At 40.4% G+C, this 25837-nt stretch overlaps 1 protein-coding gene across 1 annotated transcript in view; it reads right to left on the reverse strand.

Annotated features, from left to right (window-relative positions):
• ptprn2 (protein tyrosine phosphatase receptor type N2) overlaps window positions 1–25837 on the reverse strand; it is a 148388-nt gene that overhangs the window by 56777 nt on the left and 65774 nt on the right. Inside the window, exon 11 of the mRNA XM_039617623.1 lies at window positions 257–321. Coding sequence (XP_039473557.1) covers window positions 257–321 — 65 coding nt within the window. The remainder of the gene's footprint in view (window positions 1–256; window positions 322–25837) is intronic.

A 25837-nucleotide genomic window follows, 5' to 3' on the forward strand; every position in this document is an offset into this window, starting at 1 on the left:
AGGGGGCAATAATCACTGGAGCGGGCTCAAAAAGATGTGTTTGGAATTCGTTGCTGCAAAAGATTAGTGTTTGGCTGCACGACTGAAGCTGCAGGTGTGATACGGATGCCAAGACAAGTTGAAATCACAGAGTTATTCCTGTTTGATGAGCCCCAGCACAGAGAAGGCACACAATCACTTAAGCACACCCACTCTCTCGCTCTCTTTTTAAACACACAGAGCTGGATAGCAGATATTTTTAGTGAGTTTTACTTACATCACTAACTCCAGCCTCCACTATCTTCAGGCCCGTCTCCTTCTCCAGCTGCTGCTTCTGTTGGACTGCACGGGGAGACAAAAGCAGAGGAGGTGTTGAATATGAGCAGTGGATGACAAAGTAGCAGATTTTTCAGTTCCTGCAGCAGAACAAGTGGACAGTGAAAGTGAGAATGATGCAATGGATGTATCAGGCTGAGTCAGATGTCAAACTGGTCATAGAAAATGTACAGCCCACACATAGAGCCAGACAATCTTCATCGAGAGGGAAGGAAAACAGTCTCTGGGGTAAGACAGCAGTTGACAGCAGTCTATTGTGGTACTTTGGCAGGAATGAATTGTTAGTAGGCCTTTAACAGGTAACAAAACAAAAGTCATTTCCACACCTGAACTTTGGGATACTTTCCACAGTCTTTGGATTTCACATGTAGCACAAAGTGCATTGCAAACTATTGCACTGATGAAATACTTGATGTGGTTTAACACTGAATATAGTATGCAGGTTGCACAACACCTAGTTTCTAGTGCTAAATGTACTGGAGTATTGGCTGTATTGTTATACAGTTAATTTACATTTATTTATATAGCGCCAAATCACAACAAGTTGCCGCAAGACACTTTTTACACCCTACCATATTGTGGACAAAAACCCCAGCAATCAAGTGACCCTCTTATGATTGAGCACTTTGCAAGAGTGGGAAGGAAAAACTCCCTTTTAACAGGAAGAAACCTCTGGTAGAACTAGGGTCAAGGAGGGGCAGCCATCTGCTGCGACTGCTTGGAGGTGAAGGGAAAGAAAAAAGATAAAACTAGACCATAAGAAGAAAGGACAAAACACAGAGTAAGGGAGAGAGAAGACAGACATTCCTCATATACACCTTTGTGTATGCAGGGCCTGGTCAGTGCTCTAAATATGGCTTAAAGGTTTTTCAGTTTTACTACTGATTCAATCACTGCCGCCATCTTGGATTGCTAACTTGGAGTTGGTGGGCCTGCTCTGTCTTACTGAGCAGGAAATCCGAGTTGAGGGGGCGTTGAGGTTCAAACTCTGACTGGGAACCAGATTCTGACTTATTCTGGAGCGCAACATGAGACTGGACTTGGACACAGTGATTGTATAAGCTAATACTAATAGTTCCAGCATGCTAATAGTGACGTGCAATGATATTTAAGACTAATACAAAATGTGACCAGACATCCTGTTTATAATGATAGCACTCACCATGCAATGCCTCTTTTGATTATTTGGACTGCAGATCTGTTATCTACTGTGAGTCTATGATTTTTGGGGGGATAGGGCAGCATGATGTAGCTGAAAGGCTTATGCATATTGCATAAACTGCATAAAATGAAGCTGTGGCATGCATAATGTTCAATATCCTATTTTGGTGTGTATGTTAACCATAGATTGCATATAAAAGGCGGAACTTCTCGTTGTGCAAATCTGCATTGTTTTTAATGGTCACCAGGGGGGCGACTCTTTAGATCGGAAAATCTGTTTGCATAGAAATCTGTGAGAAGATTTTTACTTGACATGTGATCTGTATAAATATTTTGGTCTTAATTGCTGGTTTCAAGTTTTCTTGCATGTTTGCAAGAAAACTGTTGCATGTGCATGTTTCAGGGCTGCACTGTGTGAGAGCGAAAGTGTCATCAGGGTCAAAATACTCAAGACAGGAAAACACAAAGTGACAGGTGATGTCACGGAGGCAGTCTGTTATATACAGTCGTCGATGCTAACATTTTTTAATTGACGTAGCTGTCGCACCATTTTTACACCATTGGGAAAAGTCAATGCAACATGATGATGACGCCAGACGTTTTTATGTCTGTTACGTTTTTATTAAGTTTTCAATGCATCCATAGTCACACTAGAGCTGAAGTCAACTCTGTAATTTTCGAGAAACCCCAAATATAAAAGTAAAAATATCAAGGCTATCAGTTTTATAATGGAGAAAAGTGATGGACAGCTAGCAAGCCTAAAACGATTGTACCGCTATCCTCAAGCATATCATGCCAGACCTACTGAAGATTATCAGACAGCACATGAAGTGCTTGTGGAGTCGCAGCACACAATAACTTGAGCTCCTGCCTTTGTTCTTCCAGTAATTAATACACCACCCGAGTTTGATCCTCAGATCTACTGATCTAATCAAATATGGCATGCTATTTCCAAAGCTTTGTTCGCCAAGGATATTCTCATGCAAATCAAACTAAAGTGAGGCAATGTTAAATATCCATCGTCCAAGATCACACGTTCTGCCGACTTTTTCCGCCTCCCTGTGCTTAACACCCCTTCCTCACTTTGATAGAAACATTTATATTGGAAAACAAAATCAAAGGGGACCTTAATAGATTATGCCAAATTATAGAGTGAAAGGGAAAATAGAGCATAATATTAATTGAGTTGGTTAGCATGTGAATGTGATTGGTAATGGGAGGGGGAAAGGAAAAAGAGTGCAGTTAAAGGGAGAAAGAGAGCAGGTCCTTTAAATCCCATTTCCCCAGATGAAGGCTATGCAAATGACCCTGAAGAGCTGAACCCCACCTCACACTCCAAATTCGGCAAGGGCCTGTTTAATTAGTATTTTAATCTATCCCAGTGATTCCACTCAGTCCACAATGTATGCAGAATTCTATCTAATTAAGGACGCTACTTTTAGGATAATCATCCATCTCCCTGGCTCTTCCTCTGTCGCCTTTTCGCTGTCTGGTTATTAAGGATCCTGCAAACATTGATCATCCTATCATCTCATCAACATGGCAGCGAAGGGGGCATCTTATATTTTAGTTGTCAGCCGGGGTTTTCTGAAAGATGGCTAAAAAGGAGCATAAAGAAGGCTGAGAGAGAGCCGGAAAGGTCAAATATACATTCAAAGTCTCTGAAGAAGAGTGCCACATAAAAGAAGACAAAAAGGAGGGGAAGAAAATCTCCTGCCATTAGTGAGAGGAGAAAAGTCTTCAGCTGGCATGTCTCCAAGATGGAACTCATTTTCATTTCATGCTGCCACCCCTGTATTTAGTCACAGACATATTGGCTCTCCATAGATAGCGACAGTACCTGCTCAGTCCCGGTGCTGTTTAGAAGGGGGGTAATGAGCGAGGTAATTGGGCCCAGCTGGGTGAGGGCGTAGGTGGCGGAGGGAGGTGAAGCTGCTTAAAGGTCATGCAGCGTTTTGGTCCTAATGAGGACCCCTCTGAGGGTCACAACACATCATGAGTCAAACTACGAAAGATTAGCCAGGAATCAACATGTGTCACAGAGTCTGCAGCTCAGGTTTGACTGACAAGCTGACATTAAGCGTCTTCCAATGAAACCAAAGAAGCCTGAAGGTCAGTATACTTGTGAATCAAAGCTAAAACCTCTCCAATCAACCTGAGGGGAACGACAGTCCAACAACAGCCACTTTAAATATAAATACAATGTACTTGCCAAGCTCATTAGCTGGCGCCTGGATGGATCTGGGCTGCAGAGAGAATCCAGCCAAGGGGTAGCTTGTTCTCTCGCCGACTGCACCGATAACAGCCAACCGGATCTCTTTCTGGTCACCCCTTATATTAACCTCCCACTGGAGCTCACTCTCTTTCTCTTTTTCTCAAAGACACACACACACACTGATTTTGTAGACTTCAAATTAGCCACCAAATAGTCCTGACAGACTGTGGAAAAGAGATGTCAGGTCTCATTTCAGAGAGGCTCCTCCAGCCATTTTAATGGACATTGTCTGAGTCTATTTAGTCAGATCTCTAATACTGAGATCTGATCCCTGCTGTGCATTTGATCTTTTTGGTTTCCAAGTCATATTAGCCAAATCATCTCATGTTTTGTAGTTTTTATATGCATTTGAATGTGCTCCGTTTTCAAGTGGCTTTGAGAGAAATTATGTACAAGGACAATAGTTTTAAAAGAAAATATTAAAAAGACTTCAGTATAAAAGAGAAGGTGACAAATTTATCTGAAATACTGGATGCAATTTTTTTTTTCTGCCTTTTTCTTAAAACTCTGGTCAACAAAAGGAGTACTGTGGGCTTTTCAGTACTATTCATTAGTATTGCAATATTCAACTGAACAAAAAAATGAAAAATGAATTGCAAATTAGTGTACCAGTACTTCGTATGCACTCAATTACCCTAAAAAAAATCCTATCAAAGGGAACCCAAGTCTTGTCATGCAGTCGCTTGATGGTGGGAATTATGAAAGCAAGACACATCAAGATCAAGGCCCTGACTGACAGCAAAGATTAATGAGAAAGAAAATCAATCACCTTTTTGTGCAGAACAAACCACAACCAACCACCAGCTAAAGAAAAGAGAAAAACAAGCAAACAAGCAAACAAACCTTTGGCTTTTGCTGAAAATGGGGAGGTCAGCAGCCTTCACCCTGAGGGGATCCTGTGCTGGGAGAAGCTAGCTAATGCTAACAAGACTTTGAGCAAGGGAAGGAAACCAACATCTCCCATGAAAAAAAAAAACTTAGTGCAAAAAAAATGCTGTATCTGTGTCAGAGGCATCAAGGCCATGTGCTAGATTGTGTGAAAATCTAAAAGAAGACAAAGAAAGAAAACAAAACTGTATTACACTATAGTATTCTAGTAAGTCCAGATGCTGCAAATGACCCGTGTTACAACTTCTGTTGTATTTAATTTAAGATCTGCATAGTGTGGGGAGGGTGGATATGTGGTTGGTGCAGCCAGTGCACAGCTTACAGATGATTGGCTTCATCCTGAGGTCTATCTGGTCTTTAAGTGATGACGTGATGAATCCTGCTTCCGGACCCAAACTACTCTGCGCCTAATAAGGCTGTTGTGTTTTTAACGTTTTAATGCTTTGTATCTCGTTCTATTTAATCTCAACAAGCCCCTAAAAGCAGTCTGTGATCACTGTCGGTCTCTCTCAGTTTTTATTGCTGCTATTCGTTTTAAAGCTCAGTTTTTAAAACCTTAGGATGTAACTACAGCCCAGCCCATGCAGCAGTATATTAATGACTAACTTCGTATTGTGGATGGATTATCTCAGTTGTTCTCCCGACTGAAGTTTGGTCCATTTACAGCATCCCGACATGCGATTGCATTTGTCCCTAACCATCGAGTGGAAAAAAGTTAGCATTCCTCCTCCAGCTTCACTGTTTATATTATGCCAACATAGCTGTGTCGCTAGCGATCACATAGCACATCATTATATACCAGCTAGTCCAACTTCAGTAACCCTACAAACATCACTGCTGTTTACTTTCCTGTCTTCATTTATGTTGGAAGTGATAGCAGAGCTGTACATCTTCATTTGTTTCAGAAATCTCTCAGTCAGAACATGGTATATTATATTTAGATGGAAAATAGCTAACTTCCTGCTAACTTCCTGCTAACTTCTAACTCCGTTAACTTTCATAAATTCTGTTTTAATGGATGCCTGAATGTTAAACTTAATTGTTACACCTAATAGAGCAGCCACACTGATCATTTTATTACAGATGAAAGAATTTAGACAGTTTTTAACTCTCAGTAATGCTGCAGTGATCGTTTGACTTTGGGACCTGCAGCGGAGTTTGGGCCCAGACACGGCTAATGACGTCAGACTTAAAGACCGGATAAAAAGCTAAACCAAAATGACCGCGACCTGCAGCAAAAGAGCGTTCACTTCCCCATCTCTCAACCAGCCACACTGATGCTGGTTGTAACCTGCCAGTGAAGGATTAAATAGACGTGAACTGCCCTTCCTTTATTTTTGGAACAGTTTTCCCTTGTTTATGTTCATTTTCATATTTTGGTTTGTTTCTATTGGTTAAGTTAGCTTAATTCATGTGGCGCTAATTTATACTCGTGCGTTTGTAAGACTGTTGATGAATAAATACAGCTTTTATTGTATGTTAATAAGTTGCTTTTGTGGCTGCTTGGGGCTTGGGTAAATGGATGCTTTTCATGTTTTTGTCACAGCCCCCCTAGACAGGATGTAAGAGGCTGTCAAAAGTGCCTTCATCTGACAATACAACCCACAGAAGGACTGACGACATGTCAGATGACACTGTCTTGAAATTTCGTCTTGCCCTTTGATGTCCCTTTTTGTATAAAATGCCTGAAAATCACCGATCTGTGTAGCAGCCTTAGCTATTACTGTGCAACTGTAATGTGGGTACAGGAAAGGAAAGGAAATTTTTAATTTTTGTGAGGGCGTAAAAGAAGAAGGAAGATAAAGGAAGATTTCCCAGTAAGGTAAGAATTTTTCAGTGCCCCACTGCTGAGTGGAAAACTCCACGCGCCATATGGAACATGAAATCCGATCACAGCTGCAGTTAATAACAACTGCAGGTTAGTTTGGCTGTTCTGTAAACTGAGACACCAGTTTTTCTGACATAGTTGCTGTTCAAGGAGTGCTTTAAAAAAAATACATGGAGTGGTCCCTATTTTCAACATTGTCCTTGTCCTTGTAAGTATAATAAATAAGAGAGAAGGCTGCAGTTAAAATACACAAAGGTCATAACTGAAGATGTTTCGCTAGACAACTTGACACAACACAATGGATTTCATATAACATGTCAAATTTGCTGGATTGTTTGGAAAATCCATTGAAAATTAGAGTTGGTTGTTAAAATTTCAGAGTACTCTAGGATACATGCTTTGATTTAAACCCTCGTGACCACTGCTCTCTGTTAAAAATCACACAGTTCAGCTAAGTAAATAGAAAGAGTGAAGAAATGCTCAAATTAAAGTTGCCAAGGACTTGTTAAAGAAAAGGAAAAGGCCAACTCAATCAAAAAAATTGGTTCATTTCCTCGAAAAACACGCCAAAAGAAAATATATATTAAGAAAAAAAAAGAGGCAAGCAAACATTTACGCTTGATTTTATGTGACCTTTAAATCTTTAAATTGCTCCGTAGCACATGTGCTCGACAAAAATTATCCAGTGGCGAGATTTAATTTGATTAAAACGTTGCTTTTCTACACCATATGCTGAAAACTGGAGCAATTGTGCTTCCTCATCATAGATTCTAATAGCGATTCAGAAATGATTATCATGAAGTCATCAGAGCTTAAAGTCATGAATATACATATATATATTCATTTTCCTGATTTACGACAGGGTTGTTATTGTTAGAAGCAATATAAATTCAGCATCAGGAGACAAATCACCCACTGGAGGCTGTAAGTATTTTGTATTTCAACACAGCACAGCAGCCGGCACTGTCACATGATCGTTATGTTGCCTCTTTGGCCAAATGGGGGTATACAGTTGACAAAATGCATATTTCACTAGCTCCTGATTGATCTGTTAATATTGAATAACATCCACAGCCGTTCCATCTATCTATCCGCCCCTCCTCCCTCCTCTGTTCCTCAGGTCGTCCATATTCACCACCTCCATCACTCCATCCGTCACTCCAACCAAACAAAATGAAAGTGTTTATTGCAGAGGAGGGCTGACGCTCACGCCTCTCCACAGCCGTTAGCCTTATCAGCAGGCAATCGCTCCGATATTAAAGCTGCCATTCCGCCCATCACTTTCCCCCCGCACATATGATGACTGTCTCTACCTATCAGAGGTAGAGACTGGAGAAAGGAGGAGAGGGGTGGGAGGGAGAGGGAGGGGAGATGCACCTGATCCCCCTGACAGATAAGATGCATGGCAACCCATTTTTCAGTCAAAAACCTGGGCGGAGAAACAAAAACAATAATATTCCTTCATAGCTCGGTGTACGACGAGCCGTGGCGCTGATTTCCGCGCGGCAGCATATTCATTACACGTATCGTATGTAACATGCATGTGACCCCTTTACATCGGTACGCAGATGCTTATCAAAATGTAAATCAGCTCACGGATATTGCTGTTGCGTTTAGAAAGCTTATTTGTTCATCCTGTCTCTCGCTCTCTCTATTTTTCTTCTTTTTTTTTTTACCTTCTGTGAAATTTATCAAAGGGAATATCGCGCAGGAGACACAAACATCCTGTAAATAACTGAATAAATACGAGTATTTGAGCGCAGGCACAATTTCTCTTTAGAGAAACCCACAGAGAAACTCCGCTCTGCCTTTCCTCGTTCGCGAGCGCCGATTGTTATTCTCCTCCTCGGCTTATAAAAAATCAAGATGCCAAATCAAAGCAGCTGCACCTCTGAGGAAACCTACAAATGAAAGAGAGGGACAAGGCAGGAGAAGAGAAGAGCGCGTCGATAAAAACAAGACACTTTAATGCCACCGCTGAGTGACATTACGAGCTAACAGATTAACTCACGAGCGTTACATCAAAACTAAAACACAGAAAATCAAAGCAGGTGCATTGAAGATCGCACGGTGTAAAACTGTAAAACACAGTAATCCCAAAGTAATTAAGTAAACTAAGTACTTAACGTTTCTATTACTCAAAGCTGAATTGACATTACCAACTTCTAACTTTGCTCCACTTAAAAGTACGTCCAGAGTACATTTATTTTGTTGTGTGCATCCACTCTAGTCTGCACTTGTTTATTAACACTGTTGTACTTTTAACGTATTTTAATATAATTAAGTATAATTACTGTACTGCATCTGCCTAAAACTTGGGTCAGCAGCCTTCACTAACAAAAGAGCCATTTCTGACCTAAAGAGTCTGAATGAAACCATCACTTCACATAGAAACAGAGTCTATTATACATAAGTTAGCTGATCAACATTAATAATAGATGCAAAGAATAAAGATTTTATTACATTTTTACCACTCTGCCGTAGGATTTTCACGATTGTTTGGAGCTTTAACTTTGCACTTTCGTTACAATAATATGATGTTTTTGTGGAATTTAGAAAATAGTGAAACATAAATGTCTAAAACATTTTACTTTCCATCGCCTCACAACAACAAGGTCCTGGGCTCGAACCCACTGGCCCACTCGGGCCCAAGTGTGACACTGCACCAAAAAAAATCAGCGAAACAGCGAGGGCGCGAAAGGTGAACTGCGTTATAGCGAGGGACCACTGTACCTTCAAAATTTGTACTGCCAGGAGAATAGAAAAATTGTGCAGTAGAAAATATCTAAGAGCAAGTATAGTCTTACTTTGAAGCAGAGTAGCCATGAAGCTATGAAGGACACTCTGAGTCCTGCCTTTGTCTGGCTGAATCAAATTAAAAGGAGCCCAATAGAAACATAACCAAAACATATAGCAACTGAGTAATGCCAGAGTTGAACTGATGTCTGGTTGTGCTCTCTTTCATCCCCAGATGGATACTTTTTAGCAAATGGAGCATGAATCTAAATGTAGATTTACAGTGAATACGAACCGATATATACCATACACATTGTTAAAGTTGGAAATAAAAAAATAAACATGTAAATATTAAAAAACTAACTATTTTTTCTCTTCAGATTTATATTTATTCTTTTGTTTTATTTGGTTAAAGCCACGGGCAGCTAACTTTGTGATCTCTGCCGTAAAGTGTTGTAATTACTTCTTTTGTATAATTAAAAAATTAAACAATCAACTAAGTCCCGTTGACTAAAACCGTTTGCAATGTGTTAACAAGCAGCTTGTAATCAGAATATTACAACTGACTTTTAAGTTCATCAACTTTTAGGACTGTTTATCAATTCAGCCAACTTTTGGACGTTTACGGTGTACCTTTTTTTCCAGATTTAATCAAAGACTTGATTAATTGTTAAGTTTATTAAAAACATTGAAATCAGACTTTCCAAGAACCAAGATGTCTTCAAACTGCTTGTTTAGTCAGACAATCAGAAAAACATGAAATGATTAATCCCATTATTCTGGCGATCAGCAGGAAAGCAAAAATCTTTGTCGGATGCTTTTTAAATGTGAATATCTGTTGATTTTTTAAATTTCATCATTTTATGAACCAAACACATAAAAGAGATTCGGAATCATCGAAAACATGTGTAAGGAGAATTTTTATTTAATGTCAGACATTTATTTATTTATTAAAAGTATTATTAAATTTTCAAACAGACTCACTCTATCCACTCAGTCTTTAACACTATGATCCAAATAATGATCATATAGACTACTAACACTAAATAATATAGCAGAAAAATCTTCCTTCCAAGCAAACCCAACATGACGATACCCATGACATCATTAAACTGTAATGTCCAATCAGGAGTGCCAATCATATACCACCATGCCTGTCACATGGTAGGACCATGCTGTTACTAGCAGGGGTCCTGGCTCGCTCGCTGTTTATTCACCCCGATCGATCGCTTCCTGCGGATAAGCCAACAGTGCTCCTAAACAAACCAACTGCTGTTATTCAGCCTAAACCAACACACCGGGAACCTTTGATATCTAGCTGAATTCAGCTCATGAACTCTGCCGCAAAATATTGCAAATCACGGAAAACCAAAGCCAAAGTCAAACCCTGTTTTCCGGTTAACACATTGCAGGTGATGTTAATAAAGGAGATGTAGTTTGCTGCCTGATTTCAGTCGTGCAATCAGCAGGCGCTTTGTGTCTGCTATGGACCCTGCTGCGGCCTTTGCTATCAAATACTCTACAGGCCCTTTCCTTTTTACAAACTGAGCACATGACACCTTTATAATTGCATCCACTCTTATTAGAGACCCTTTTCAATGATGGTTGAATAATACACCGAGATGAGTGCAGATGTATGAGTGCCCACAGACACGCTTAAACGCAAATACACACTATCTGTTTCTTTGCCGGCTGGTTGATTAATAGATTGTGGCTGCTCTGACACTCTGTGTAGAATAGGCATTTTGCCTTTGATAGGTGCTGACACCAATTCTTCACGGACTGCAGGAGACCAGCGAACAGAAGCAGTACTGGCAAATGACTTGGATGGCAGACACCTCCAGATGTGGGAGAAACCCCACGGATGTCACTCCGCATTCTCCTTGGGTACACGTTTAGATCGTTTACGCCGCCTTTCAGAAATGACAATCTGCAGATGTGTGACATATGCGACGCAAATCACATCTGACAATCACTCAAAAACAGCCGATAGGTTCGTGGATCACAGTGAGCGATGTGGTAAACAATGCACATCTGAAGCAATCATGGTCATCAGAAGTCCAGCCTGCTTCAGAGCCACGCCGCTGAATCTTTGGGTGACCTTTTCCAAAAGCACAAGCTGGCAACCCTTCTGCATAAAAACCATTTACTGCGATCTTTAGGGAAACCTCAACAACTGAATAGTGTTTACACATTTAGCACCAGACTCCTCCCGATACAGAGCACTGCATATACTCATGCAATATGTGACATACAGCTAAAAGCTGGAGGATTACTAGGAGCTCTTTTCTGGGGTTAAAAATATCCAAATGATTAAATGATCCTTGATGTATTTCCTCGGATGTTTATGTGATACAAGATGAAAACATCTGGAAGGCTGCCACTGTCTGAAGGGAGCCTACTGGGGAAATGCTTATTGGAGGAAAGAATGGTGAAGCTGACACACACACACACAGACTGACGAACCCGCTCCTTCCCCAGCTTCCCCACTGAGGGAACTCTGACAGAGGCAGCCCTACCTGTCACTGTGGCAGCAATTATCCTGCAGGCTCTCTCCACGGACTGTCTCCTGCAGGTCTCCACATTACTAACCACATCACTGAGCACACACACTTATTGAGCATGCACACTGACGCACAGGAGGGCACACTGCACACCCACGAGTACACATACTGTACATATTCACACACACACACACACACACACACACACACACACACACACACGCACATATGGCTGTATGTGCGGTTGTGCTTTTCATCCACAATTCGCTCTGCACAGGCTAATGGCTCGAACGAATCGTAATGATGTGTTAGTGCAGACATCCTGCTCAAGCCAAGAGAAACACACAACATTGTGTGGATGTGAGTGCTCATGCAAGCAGGTGCACATATCTCTTATGGGTTCTGCTAAAGATAAATATATTATCAAAGGTGAGAAGTCTGCAAATACACACATACATGAGAAAAACTAACAAAATAAGTAAATACGCTCAAGCCATCATAAGGTTTAAAAATGAGAGGTGGAATTAATATGAGACCAGGATATAAGCTCTAGTGAGTCAAGAAATAATTTGTGGATATTGGAAGGGGGGTAAACAGACATGCTCAAGAGAGCAGGGTGTCCATTTTGGCTGCAGGGAGGTCTTCTGGAGGAAGCTTGTTTCACGCCGGTTCACTGGAGCTCAAATGCAGAGCTCAGTCTGAGTTTGAGAAACAGGTTGACTGTACAGAGCTGTGAAGGGTGATTTCAGCGAAAGGGAAGGAAAAAAAACGAACCTAATGTGACCTCATTACTGTAGATTTGTTCCGACTGTCATTAGGAATCACAAACGCCATCACTCAAGTCAGCAATATGAGGGAGAGGATGGTGGAGGGGGTGGAGTGAGCAGGGGTGGGCGGGTGGGTTGATAGTAATCAAGTGGATTCAATCTTAAAACAAGATCTATCATCAAACAATCTATAGATGACAGAGAACATCAACACATGTGGTATGATCGCCCAGGCGAACGCATGTGGCCCAAGGAAGCAGATGCGTGAGCAATAAAAGACAATTAACACCACGACCATGACACATTAAACTGCATTATTACGCTTGAGCCACTAGAAGATGATGCCCAGCTGCTCAGGCGCAAGAAACCTGGGTTTTTTACAAATGAAGGAAATATTACAGTGATGTGCACTTTATTTAATGTTAAACTGTCCTCATAAAAAGGACAGTACCTCAATTATCCACTGGCAACAAAAAACAACGTTATTATAGAGGAGCAAAGTCCACTAGATGAGGGGTCAAGGTGTGTTATAGATTTGTTTGTGCTAATCTGTAGATACACAACTGTTTCCTGCACATAACCAAGTGGCTATTGTAACTTGATTAACTGTAACTGAAACCATGAGCTCCAAGCAGCTTCCATTTTATGCTTTAAGATAAATAAATATGTACTCAGTGTTGCTACTCACTGTGGTGAAAGTGCAGTGGTTCTTGCTCCTTTGGGGTGACACTGAAGCGTACAGGGTTAATGCATAAAGAGCTATATTTTGAGCCAAACTCAACTCTTTTCCTAAAGCTAACTGAGCAGCTCGAGTAAAAAGAAAAGGCAAAAAGCATGCGAAGAGGAAACTAATCAGTGAGTGAAAAACACAAATCTCCCAACCACAACACACCAGTCTCCAGGCTGAGAAAAAAGATTTATCGCCACCCGGCCTGCCCTCCTTATATGGACCTCAGTGCTCTTTAAAACTGGGCCATTAACTCTCAGAGTCCAATGCTGCCCCGGCAACTCCATGAGAACACAGAAAAACAAAAGAGAAGCTACAGGACCACTTAAAATGAGCAACTTTGGAGTTCTTAGCTGTGTCCAAAATTACTCTCTTTAATTAATTTACTTCTTTTTACACCTAAAGTCACACTAGGAAAACTGCTGGATGGCCAGAATGATTACAACAGTGTTCAATCAACTCGTGATCTCTGATCCCTTTGAAATTGACGCTTCAAAGACGAGGACTAGGTGCCATCTTCAAACCAACTTTGGTCCATCAAGACAGTTAAATAAACTCTGCTATCAGTTTTTGATTGGATAGAGTGAAGTTTGCAATAACATGCAATCTGTTTGTGATAATACTGCAGTTAATTGTAATAAATGCCAAATATGTTGCTGTCCACACATCAGGCTCAACCGTCTCTCAGCCACACACTTATAAACTATAAATTTATAAACAACAGAGATAGCTAGACTAGTTGTAATCATTACAGCTATGACTGATTACAACATATTGGCAGTCTGTCTGCGCTTATTCATTAAATTAGATGGCAGTTAATTGCAGACCTCCGTCAGCCTGTCTGAGAGTGATTGCCTGCAGTCTAAGTCAGACCAATAGAGGTTGTGTCCCATCAGGCAAACTGTGCAATCGCCTTGTAACGAAAAGTGGTCGCTCATAGATTGAGCGTGCAGCACTCTCAACTTCTGGGCAACCAATTGGCAACTACTTGCAACTAATCAGATAGCAATAAAATGAAATGAAATAAAATCATTTAAAAATTCAGTGCAATCAGTCATCAACTACCAGCTTTTCCTGGTTGCATGGAGGTTGCTATCTTATTTTTATTCTAGTGTAATCGAGGTCTACCACACCCCTATTTTGAGGTGAGCATTAAAGTGAGATTTCAGACTGTTTCATGCCGTTATCATCACTTAGTTACTTCCTATCTGTGCTATAAAGCAGATACTGATCAGATTTTTAACAACCAGCGCTTTCTTGTTTTCTGGTAAAGCTACAGAGAGAAAAATAAAGGCCCACACTGAACTGTTGTGCTTTTTCACTCCACTCCTAAAATGCCACTAAGAAGTTAGCACGACTTTGCACTAGGGTCACCTTAAAATGACACACTGGTCTCTAATGACTGGTTAGGGAAAACTGAACCCCCTCCCACGTGGAGGTTGGTCAGAGTACAGAGCAGAGCAACTGTCAGGCTGAAGATGGAACGAGTGTAATGACTTCACAATTATGTCTGATATCAGGCTACAGGCTGAAAATTTTAGACTCAGTTCAGACACACACACACTAGACACTTTATTAGGTACACCACGCTCAGACATGGTCCATATTGACACGACAGGATCAGCAACAGCTGCTATAGATTTGTCAGCAACACATTCATGATGTGTATCTCTCGTTCCCCCACGTCCCAAAGATGCCGTTTGAGTACACTGAACGTGTTGTCATGTTCAAGAAACCAGTTTGAGATGATCTGAGGTTTGTGACATTATCCTGTTAGTGAAGCTACGCTGTGGTCATCAAAGGATGGACGTGGTCAGAAGCAATAATCAGCTAGGCTGTGGCATTTATGATCCTTAATTAGTACCAATTAATACTTGGCACTGCTGAAGTGTGCCAGTTATTACACCCCCAGCACCACCTTAACTGTTGACGCATTGCAGGATGGATCCATGTTTTCATGTTGTTTATGTCAAATCTTCTATTTGTAGCTTCAGTTTCCTGTTCTTAGCTGACAGGAGGGGCACAAGGTACGGTCTTCTGCTGCTGGAGCTCGTCTGTTTCAAGGTTCAGCATGTTTTGTGTGATGCTCTTCTGCATACCTTGGTTGTTAACAGCGGCTATTTGAATTACTGCGGCCTTCCAAACAGCTTGTAGCAGTCTGGCCATTTTCCTCAGACCTTTGGCATCAACAAGGCATTTTTACCCTGAGAACGGCTGCTCACTGGATAGTTTCTCTTTTTCAGACCATTTTCTAGAAACCATCCTACATTCAAAGTCACTTAAATCACCTTTCGTCTTCATGATGCTCGGGTTGAACTTCAGAATATGAAGTGGGCACGAAGAGCTCATTACAAATGTATTATCATGCTTGTCAATCCTGTGTATATGTATATGCTGAAATCCCATCACTGATGTGTTGATTGATTGCTGATTATGGTTGCAGCTAATGAGTATCTCTATCATTAATTACTCTGATGGTTACATTGTTAGAGAATCACTTAATCATTTCATTTATAAGATGCCAAAAATAAGAGGTAAATGTCCATCTCAGATTTCAGGGTGAACTTTTAAAAAAAGATGAGCTCTATCGTTTCTTAAATTAAAAACAAAATAAAAACTCAAAACGAGTCAGTCCAAACAAGGCACAGAAAAGCAGGAAAATCTCACAATTTATGTGAAAGTAAGAAAAAGACAAAACCAAAAAACAGCGGCGAAGGAACAAAAGTTATTTTTTCTGCCTAAAGGTTTTCTTGTAAGGCCGGCGCTCTCACTGAATACATGTGCCAGTATGAGACTGTTAAAAGTTGCCACTATCTTCCAAAAAGGATGCTAAATCAGGAAGAAATATATGTTGAGCTGCTAATGTTGGTCTTACAGTAAGTCCAGATTCATCAAACGAACAATATAAGAATACAGAGCTTCTGTTTACTCTAGCTCCCCCCATTTCCATCTAATGCACTGTCTGAGCACCTAGATTAGATTTGCGAGGCTTCTTTTATTATTTGAGAGAGTCGAGATGCTTTCAGCTCGAGGAGGTTAATGTCAAAGCGAAAACATTTGCTGCCAGCGGCCTTTAAGTAAATCCCTCCAACCACCTGTACAGATGTTAGCGGACATCTCTCCTCAGAGAGTGGATAAAGCGGCCGAGCGCCACGTACGTCCGCCCGCCCGCCTCTCTTCGTCTACGTGAAGCACCCTGGCTGCTCGTCAGATCGCCCCGTTAATCTCGCCGCGCTGCCTTCCCGTGTACAGCTGGGAGTGGTGGGTGCAAAATGAAAGTGTAACACAACAGCCTCATGCCAGGTGTCAAAATGAGAAATATGACATTTCCCTTTTGAGATTTTATTAGTTGTGATATCATTTTGCATTCAGCCTGCTTGACATGTCACCGAGCTCTCTCTCTCCCTTTTTTTAAAAATTTTTTTTATTACTATTTTGCTTCGGGACAAAATGTGATAATCATTATTATATGTCTAAAGCAGAGCAGCTGTGACTGCAAAGAGGAAAAAAAAACGCAAAATGCATTCAGGAAGGGGCGCAATTGGAAAATCAAAATACACAGTTTGACTAGTGTGTTTGCTATCGCATAATTCTCCCCACTCTGAATCAATCATCTTACTGCAGAGTTTCTCAAACAATTGCTTTTAAAAGTGAGGCAGCACAGCATGATGATTAAATCTATACACCACAGCAGCGCCGGCACGCAGTTGGTTTTTTTTGTTTTTTCAGGATTAATTTCATAAATAACTGCACAAATCTCTCTATATGTTTCAAACTCTCCTGTGACTGAACTTTCAAGTAGTTGGAGAGGGAAAGACAAGGCTGTGTAAGCACACCTCCCTGCCTTTTTAAGGACACCTGTTGGGCTGCATGGCTCATCTCCTCCTCATTTAGCCGTCTGTCTGGGCTCCGTGGGGCTGATTACCAGGAAGAGCTGATTCCAGTTGCAGTGCTTATCAGTCTAATTAGAGCCCCTGGCAGGTGACTTGAAGGAAGTTGTATGTCTCACGGATGTTCAGGCGGAGCAATTTGTACAGGGATGGGGGCTGGCACATGACAAAAATGCAATATCAAAATCATAAAACGGAAGGGTATGAAATTGTGTTTTGAGAATTGCGGTGACAGATCAGTCTTGGTAAAGGTGTTTCAGTGCGGGGGATATATTTTCAGGGCCTTTTCTGGGGAGCAGAGGGGCGCCTGGAGGAAGTTAAATAGAGTCTTTTGCATCACTTTCATCATGCAAAATTTCAAGCGGTGACAACAAGTCAAGAGAAAGAGGTGACATCTTGAGTAACATCTTCTGGTGAAAGTATCAACTGTCAAAAAAAGAAACAACACAGAGAGACAAACTCAGACAGGCTGTGTTTCCACAGAAGAGAAGATGGGAGATGGAAAAAAAAGATTTAGAAAAGAATATAAAACACCAGAGAAAGAAAGACGCACGAAAAAGGGCAAACAGAGTGAGAGACAGGGGCGGAAAGACAGTGAGAAAAGTTGAGGACAGCGTACAGGAGGAGAACAGTTATCCAGGTAGTGTATCAGTCACCGGTAAAAGGTCAGTAGTCTGCTGTTCGCACATCCAGGTGCTAATGCAACACCTCTCACACCTTCCTCAGCTGCTGGTGTCTGTCTGCCTGCAGGTTGGTGGGCAGAAAGACTGTTTGTGCTAGAATAATATGCTGTAATCCCCCATCTCAGATGTGGCCTTAACACAGGTAATTGGACTTGGAGTGTGAGGAAGCCTGTGGCTAGACACACACACACACACCGCTGTGAAACAGGAGGATTGTAGTCTGATTTGAAATATGAACAGAATTGCTCATTTTCTCAAGAGAGATAAGCCCTCTTTTATTTTGTTTGTTTGTGAAGCAGAGCTGCTTTAGTTGTGATGTTACACTGTTCTGTTAAGCTCTGAATGTGTTTTGAGAATGTTGTATACAGTAAGACTAAGACTAGAGGATCATGGCTTCTTTATTATCCTGTTTCCTAAACCAAAAATCAGAAGAGCAAAAACTAAAGGAATGTTTTTAATCTGTTTTTTTGTTTGTTTTTAAGCTTTAATGTAAGCAGCATTTCCAGCTAACGTACAGCTAATACAGTCTGAGCCATAATTTGTCATACTTTGGTAGTTTTGCCTGTTTTATAGCCTGTTTTCTACATAGTCCTTTATTTTCAGAAGCTTGAACTGAAGACATAATATCTGAAGTTGATTCAAAATGTTACATTTGCATTCTAATCAAGTCAAGGATACTCTGAAGGAGATAAGCGTATCATTGTCAAGGTCTACAATCAAGTGGTGCCTTTATAAAAACAGATAGAGGGGGTTTACAGCAAAATGCAAACTGTTTACACTCGAGAACAAGAAGGCCAGATTAGAATTTGAAAGAAAGTGTTTAAAAGAGTCTGCACGCTTGTGGACAAAAAACTCTTTGGACAGATGAAAGCAAGATTAACTTGTACCAGAACGATGGGATGAGAAAGGTATGGAGAAGGAGAGAGAGAGCTCGTGATCTGAAGCACACCCCATTATCTATCAAACATGGCGGGGGCAATGTTATGGCAACTAGTGTGTGTACAGGGCTATACTCTCTGCTCAGATTCAGCCAAACGCTGCAAAACTGATCCGACAGTGCTTCACAGTGCAGATAACGTTTCTGAAGGCAAAGCAATGTGATAGTCACAGAGCAGCTTTTCATTTAATGATTACAAAACTAAATGCTGAGATACCCACAAACAAGCAGCAACTGATGGTGGCTGCAGTAGACCTAGCAGAGCATCGCAAAGAAGAAACAGAGCATTCAGTGATGTCATGACTTCTGGACTTTCTGAATTTACCATTATTAAACTTAAAAAAAACAAAACGCATTACACTATTAATAAAAAACAGCTTTTGAATGAAGGCTTGAGTTTGTCAGTTTAGCTTGACCATAGTTGGACTTTGAAGTTATTATATACTGTTAGAGTGCTTGATCAGAAGGTGTAATTATAGTAGTAATATTAAATGGTTACTAACACTGATTAGCAAAAAAGGTGTTTTAAAACAAAACATAAAAGCAGAGAATTTTAGTCGCCATCTTGTTTTTTAGTACAACAATAATCTGAAGATTCCTCTAAATATGCCTAACTTTAAGGATTAACTCTGGATTAACGAATGACTGAGTTATGTCTGTTTAAAAATCTGCTCCTGAACAGCTAATATGAGGGGAAAACTGATAGTGAGACTAGATTTTTGAACCAGTAGCCCTCTTTATTTCTGGTCTGAAACAGGGCACGTTAACATGGGAATCCATGCAGACTGGCTTAGAGGTCGCTGCTTCAGTGGATGATGTATTAAACACAGATTGTTCAATGGTCAATCAACAACTCAATATTTAACATATCCGCTGTAAAACTGGTCAAACTTGTCAGAGGTTTTATCTTTAGCAATCATAATTATCGTTGTGCTATTTTCAAACTAGCATTAAGCAAAAACAAACTGCTTAGAAGATACAAAAAAGTACCATCTGTCATGTATGTAAGCTAACCGGCACAATATTTTTAATACTCATTTTCAAACAAGTCCCACATGAGGCTAGCATTAGCTTAACTAGCAGAGGTTTTGCAAAATTTGCTAGCAAGCTGTTTTAACTTATAAAAAATCAGCAGCTGGCTACTAAAACACTACATCTTTATGATATTAAACTTCAAAGAAAGGATTTCAATTGAAATAAACCTTTTATAGAAGCCGGAACATTAAACATTTTACATTATCTTTCTTAGTAAGATGTCTTTACAAATTGCAAAGATACTGTATAGCTGCAGGTATTTAGGCATGCTCAATTTCTTCCAGAAGAAATGGTGATCACACATCTATATATTCCTTTCCTTTGTGTCATCCCAAGTCAATCTGAGGAGGATATTGGAGTTCAATTGAAAGCGGGTGTCCCTTAAAGAGAGGTTTGAGATAGGAACGAGTTATCGCCTCCACGGAGAGCTCTGGGAGACACTGTGCTCCTCTGTAGCAGTCCAGCCTGATGCGTACAGGCCACTGACCCATGACAGTGAGCCCGTATCGATTTAAGAGGAGGCAGAGGACACAGAGAAAAAGAGAAAGACAGTTGGGGGGAGGAAAAAATGAAAAACAGTGAGGAGGCCAGGGAGCAATATCCCTCTTAAAACTTATCCATAATTCATTGTCTATTCCTTCTTTCTTTCTTTCTTCTATATTGCGTATATATTCTGTCTTTTTCAAATGGGTGCACGCTAGAGGAATGCTTATTTTCACAGGGGATTAGCGACAACCTATTTTGAAATACATTCCCAACCCAGACACACACAGAAAGAGCCATGGCTACACAGCCAGATAGCTAGAAGAGATGTACACAGAAGATACAGTAAAGAAGCTAATTTTTAATACTCATAATGTAAAAGAAATATTAATAATTTTATGTATTTGATATATTAACACCAACAAAATCTATTTTATTCACAGTGGGTCATTCCATTTTTCATCTAAATTGTAATGTAAGAGGAGAGGGTATCTATCTTCTGAATCCAAACTGGCGTCTGGGTCTGGGGTCACAGGAGAAAGGTCTGAAGCTGCTGAAGCCTCTGCTTCCCATTCTACTGTTAGAACCACAAGTAAGCCCGCAGTTTGAGAGCAAAGTCTTTTCGGGAAAATATGGTACTATGAGATCTTTCAGATGTGACGGTTCCTGATTATTCAAGACTTCTTATGTGAGGAAAATAATTTCAAATTTAAGTCTGGATTTAATGAGGAGCCAATAAAGAGACTAACATAGGAGAAATATGGTCTCTCGTCCTTGTCCCTGAGAGTAGTCTCGCTGCATCGTTTCGGATTAAATGAAGGGAACTTTCAGAACAGCCTGATAATAATGAATTACAAGAGTCAGAAGCAGTGTTGGTCAAGTTACTTCCATCCATCCACCTTCTTCTGCTTCTCCGGGCTGGGTCGCGGGGGCAGCAGCCCAAGCAGAGATGCCCAGGTCAATTTACTTGAAAATAGTCATTAGTTTTGAATTACTGATTACTTCTCCAAGAAAGTAATCCCAATACTTCACTGATTACTTATTTTAAAAGGTAATTAGTTACTTTATTACTTAGTTACTTTTTAAAAGAATGATACACAACCTGAATACGTAATAAATCAATATACCTTTCAGCCTAGTTCTATTTTTTCTGCATAATCCATCATATAAAATGTAATCAAATGAAAAATTCTCATTTTAAAAATTGTTTTATTCGTTTTAATCTTTTAACTTTATGCACATTGCATCAAGCAAAAATGTAATTATATGCAACTGTGTTTGACTTGAAGAAATTTGTTTAAAACCTATTTTCTGCATATTCCAGCATATAAAATAAAACAATGTTTTGTGTTTACACTTGCTCTTTCAAATAGATGCAAGTAAAACACAGCAAAAAATAAATAAAATCAAAGACTCAGCGCCGTTCTTAAATCTATTTTCACTGGTTTAGCAGGAGTGGGGCGGGTGGAGGTTTGCCCGGTGTCGCAGCGGTCATGTCAGTGGAGGATCCGGGGGTTTCTCTGTGAATTCCACATTCCCGTGGCAGCGTGCTAGGTGCTTGCTCAGATTTGAAGTTTAATTTTTCGCTGTAGAAAAAAGTTTTCTTTGTACGCAGAGTGTACAGTGGACGCTAATGTTTTTGTCACTTTTTACGGAATCAAACTCAAAGTAATGTCAGTACGTCCACGCTTTAAACGCTGCACGGTCATATTCTCTCCTGCACTCCATATCCATTGTTGATCTACACACATCTGTTGATGCCACGGATGTCGTACGCGCTTACGTCATTGTCATGAGACACTCTCACAAACAAAATCATGGTTTAGTAACGCAGTAACGCAGCGTGCTTATGGGAAAGTAACAGCAATCTAATAACTTTTTTGCAATAGGTATCCCTTTACTCGTTACTTGAAAAAAGTAATCGGATTACCCCATCTGTGGTCAGAAGTAATCAATGCATGAGCTATTTTTTCAGCATCACTCTGTAAAACTAGTTATCCTGATTAAAAATAACTCCCCGGTTGATCAGAGTGCTGCTGGAGTCCAAGGTAATGCCATCATGAGTAAGTATCTTGTTAAACACCATGTTTCTAAGATTTTTAGGACCAAATATAATAGCTTCCGTTTTGTCTGAACAAAGTTGGGTATCATCTGCATAACAATAAAAAATGTCTGCAGTGTTTTTTTAATAATATTGCCCAAGGGAAGCATGTGTAATGTAAGTAATATTGGTCCCAGCACAGAACCCTGTGGAACTCCACAACTAACTTTCATGTGTGAAGAATTACATGGATTAATTTGGAGTGCAACAGCTTTTATACCAACAGTGTATTTTAATCTCTGCAATAAAATATTGTGATCAGCTATAATGACTGCTGCACTGAGGTCTAACAGGACAAACACAGAGATGAGTCCACAGCCAGGCAATAAGAAGATCATTTGTTACCTTCACTGGTGCTGTTTCTGTGGTATGATGAACTCTGTATCCTGACCGAAACTCCTCAAGTAGACCATTCCTCTGCAAATAGACAGTTAGCTATTTGACAACTAACCTTTCAAGAATTTTTGCAATAAGAGGAAGGTTGGATATTTGATATCTAAACTAAGATAACTTGCTCAAGTGAAAACTTTTAAAGCTGTGATTTAATCACAGCCACCTTGAAAGCCTGTGTTAAGTTTCCCGTTGGCAGAAATTCTAGTAAAGCTTATGATAGTATGAAAACATGGGTTGTTAACACTACAACCTCTGCTAATGGTTTCCCTGTCAGTTAGCCTTGACATGTTAACTTCTCTTCTACAACACCTCCTTATTTATTCATAGAAATCCAGTGTAAGTGCTGTTAGAATAATGCAGAAAATCCTGCACAGAAAATCTTCTTAACCTCTTATCCAGTTCAGACTAGCAGGGGGCACATTGAGAATCTCTAACACAATAATTTTCCACCTGATATTGATAAAATAATTCCTTCTTTGCCTTTGATTTCACCCTACAGGCTTTGAGGCCAGTGCGTCCTTCATTAAAGCCCAGCCTGAAGTGCTTCAGCTGCCTCGTCTTAACTACAGCTTACCTATGACATATCATGCGTAAAATGTAATCACTGAATGTAATTAGAAGAATGTGCCATACACTCTGAAGTGCTGGCATTAGTGAATACTTAATTCTTTTACCTTACTAATTTCGCATTAAACGGCATATGAGCAACTAATTATTGGTTAATAAAGTCTGATGCAGTTCAACATTATGTAAATAATTCTCACATACATCCATGACATTAAAACCAGCTGCCACATATTGTGTATGCCTTCATAATCCTGACAAAAGCCCTAAGAGCTATCGAGGAATAGACACGGGACCTCTTGTGGTGTCCTGTGGATCCTTTAGTTGTGCAGTGGGGATCAGGTTTAATGGAATTTCAAAGAAAGTTGTTTCTTTGTTCTTTGTTTCTTTGGCCATTCCTGAGCAGTTATTGTGATGTGCTGGGTTTTATTGTCCTGATGGTAGAGGACACTGCCATCGAGGAGTGCTGGAAGTAATGCAATGACATTTTAATGGGTACACATCAAAGTGACACTCACAGGAATCCCAGAACCGAAGATTTGAAACCAGCTTTTTTGGCTTTAAATCAAATTAAAGTATGTAAGAAAAATATTTCAAAAGTTTATATGCTTGATGTAAAGACTAGCTGATATGACAACCATCCATGTTTACTTGATTTAGTCCTTTAATCACTCAGCAAATCTATGAATTCTTTAATAAGCTCTCTGCACACTGATGTGTTAGTTGGATGTTTGGAAAGATCCATGCTTTGTTTATTAAATATTATATTAAGAAAAATTTTTTGTACTCCTTAAATTTAGTGCAGCACGGTGGTGGTGGTGGTGTACGGTTAGCTCTGTTGCATTACAGCAAGAATGACCTGGGTTAGAACCCAGCCTGGGGTCTGGAGATTATAAATTGGCCGTAGGTGGATGCAGTTGTGAATGGTTGTTTTGTCTTGTTCTGTGTTAGCTCTGGCATAGACTGACAGCCCGTCCAGAGCACTAATCTTGTAAGGTCTTGTATAAACAATAATCAGGAGCATTAGCATCAAGTAGCATGAAGTAAATTGCGCTCAGCTTTTAGAATTGGAACCAAAGTAAATGATTTTCTATCATAACCGTGCATCATGTCATTATCTTAGCCCAGTCCAGGATCTTTCCAGCCGCAAACTTTTCACTACACAGTACTTGTCATTTTGCAATATAGATATCCACCTGCAGAGTTCAGTCGCTCCCACAACTCTGCTGTCAGTGGGGGGCTCATGTGTTTTGTATGACAAGCTGTACAGAAGCTGCATGTAAATACAGCTGTGCCGTGGGCAGGTCTTGGCATTCATGCTTCTCACGCGTCTCATGATGACTGCAGGACTGAAATATCACTCTTTGCAACCAACATCCCCAGAAAAAAATAACACTAGAATGGTTCATTATGGTTCATTATTTCCAGATTTCTTTTTTTATTCCTGGGTAAAGCTTTCTGTCTTGTTTCCTATTTAAGATGCTGCACTCAACAGCAACTACAAACACTTCACTCGGACCATATGCAAACCGAAACACGCACATCAACACGAAGCTGCACCCGATGGTTAGTCATGCCCGTGACTAGCTTTAATTACTGCTGCTGCTGAACTGCAGGGGCCTCGCAATCTGCATTACAGGTAAAAGGGGGCAAAAGTGGCCCGTGGACACACAAACACATATAAAGAGATGCACAAAGGAAGTGAAAATTGAACATCTGTCTTTTTTTTCCCTTTCAAGCCCCCTGCCAAAGAAAGCTGGTGCTGCACCTGGACATGAATTATAGAGAGGCACTTGGATGAGGTGGGTGGAAGAAAGAGAGAAGAGAAAGAGAGGTGAATGAAAATGAGGGGACAGGGTGGATTTCATGTCTCCCCCATCTGGAGACACTCACCAAGGGAGCTCAATGGGTCAATGATCAATTCACTGCCAATAGCTGCCAATAAGGACTGACACAGTGATATAGTATATGCTGCATAAAAAGTTGCTTTAAATTATGCATAATAGCAAATAATAGTGGCACGGATATATTTAAAAAATAATAATACAAAAACAGACAGCTCATTGTGCACCCTCTATTGAAAATGTTATGAAATGGCCCTCAAATACTACTCTATGTTTTCAGACAGCTGTAATCCTTTAGAAAAAAAAATATACTCAAAGAGGAACTACAAAAGCAAATAGTGCTTTGAAGATGGAAAGCCCGAAATGTCACCCACCCGCTTTGAAGCTCCCTGGCTCTCTTTGTTTCTCTACACTTGTAGCTCACAAAACCACAGGCAGAGCACACTGCATTCAGGGGCCAATTTAGAGCGGATGTACCATTAAGGGAGAAAACACACACACACACACACATACAAACACATGCTCATGAGCTCAGACAGTGATATACTGTGTAGGCCGAAAGAGACAAGCGCGCGCACACACAGGTGAACACACACCTGGAAAGGCGACATTGTACAGCATACGTATGGCCATCTCCCTTTGTTTTGTACCGTCTCTTTGTAGTTTCGAGCACTTTAAGTGTCATTTGCCGCCTCTTTGATACACA

This window comes from Oreochromis aureus, linkage group 9 (assembly GCF_013358895.1).
Source record: "Oreochromis aureus strain Israel breed Guangdong linkage group 9, ZZ_aureus, whole genome shotgun sequence".
NCBI classification, from domain to species: Eukaryota; Metazoa; Chordata; class Actinopteri; order Cichliformes; family Cichlidae; genus Oreochromis; species Oreochromis aureus.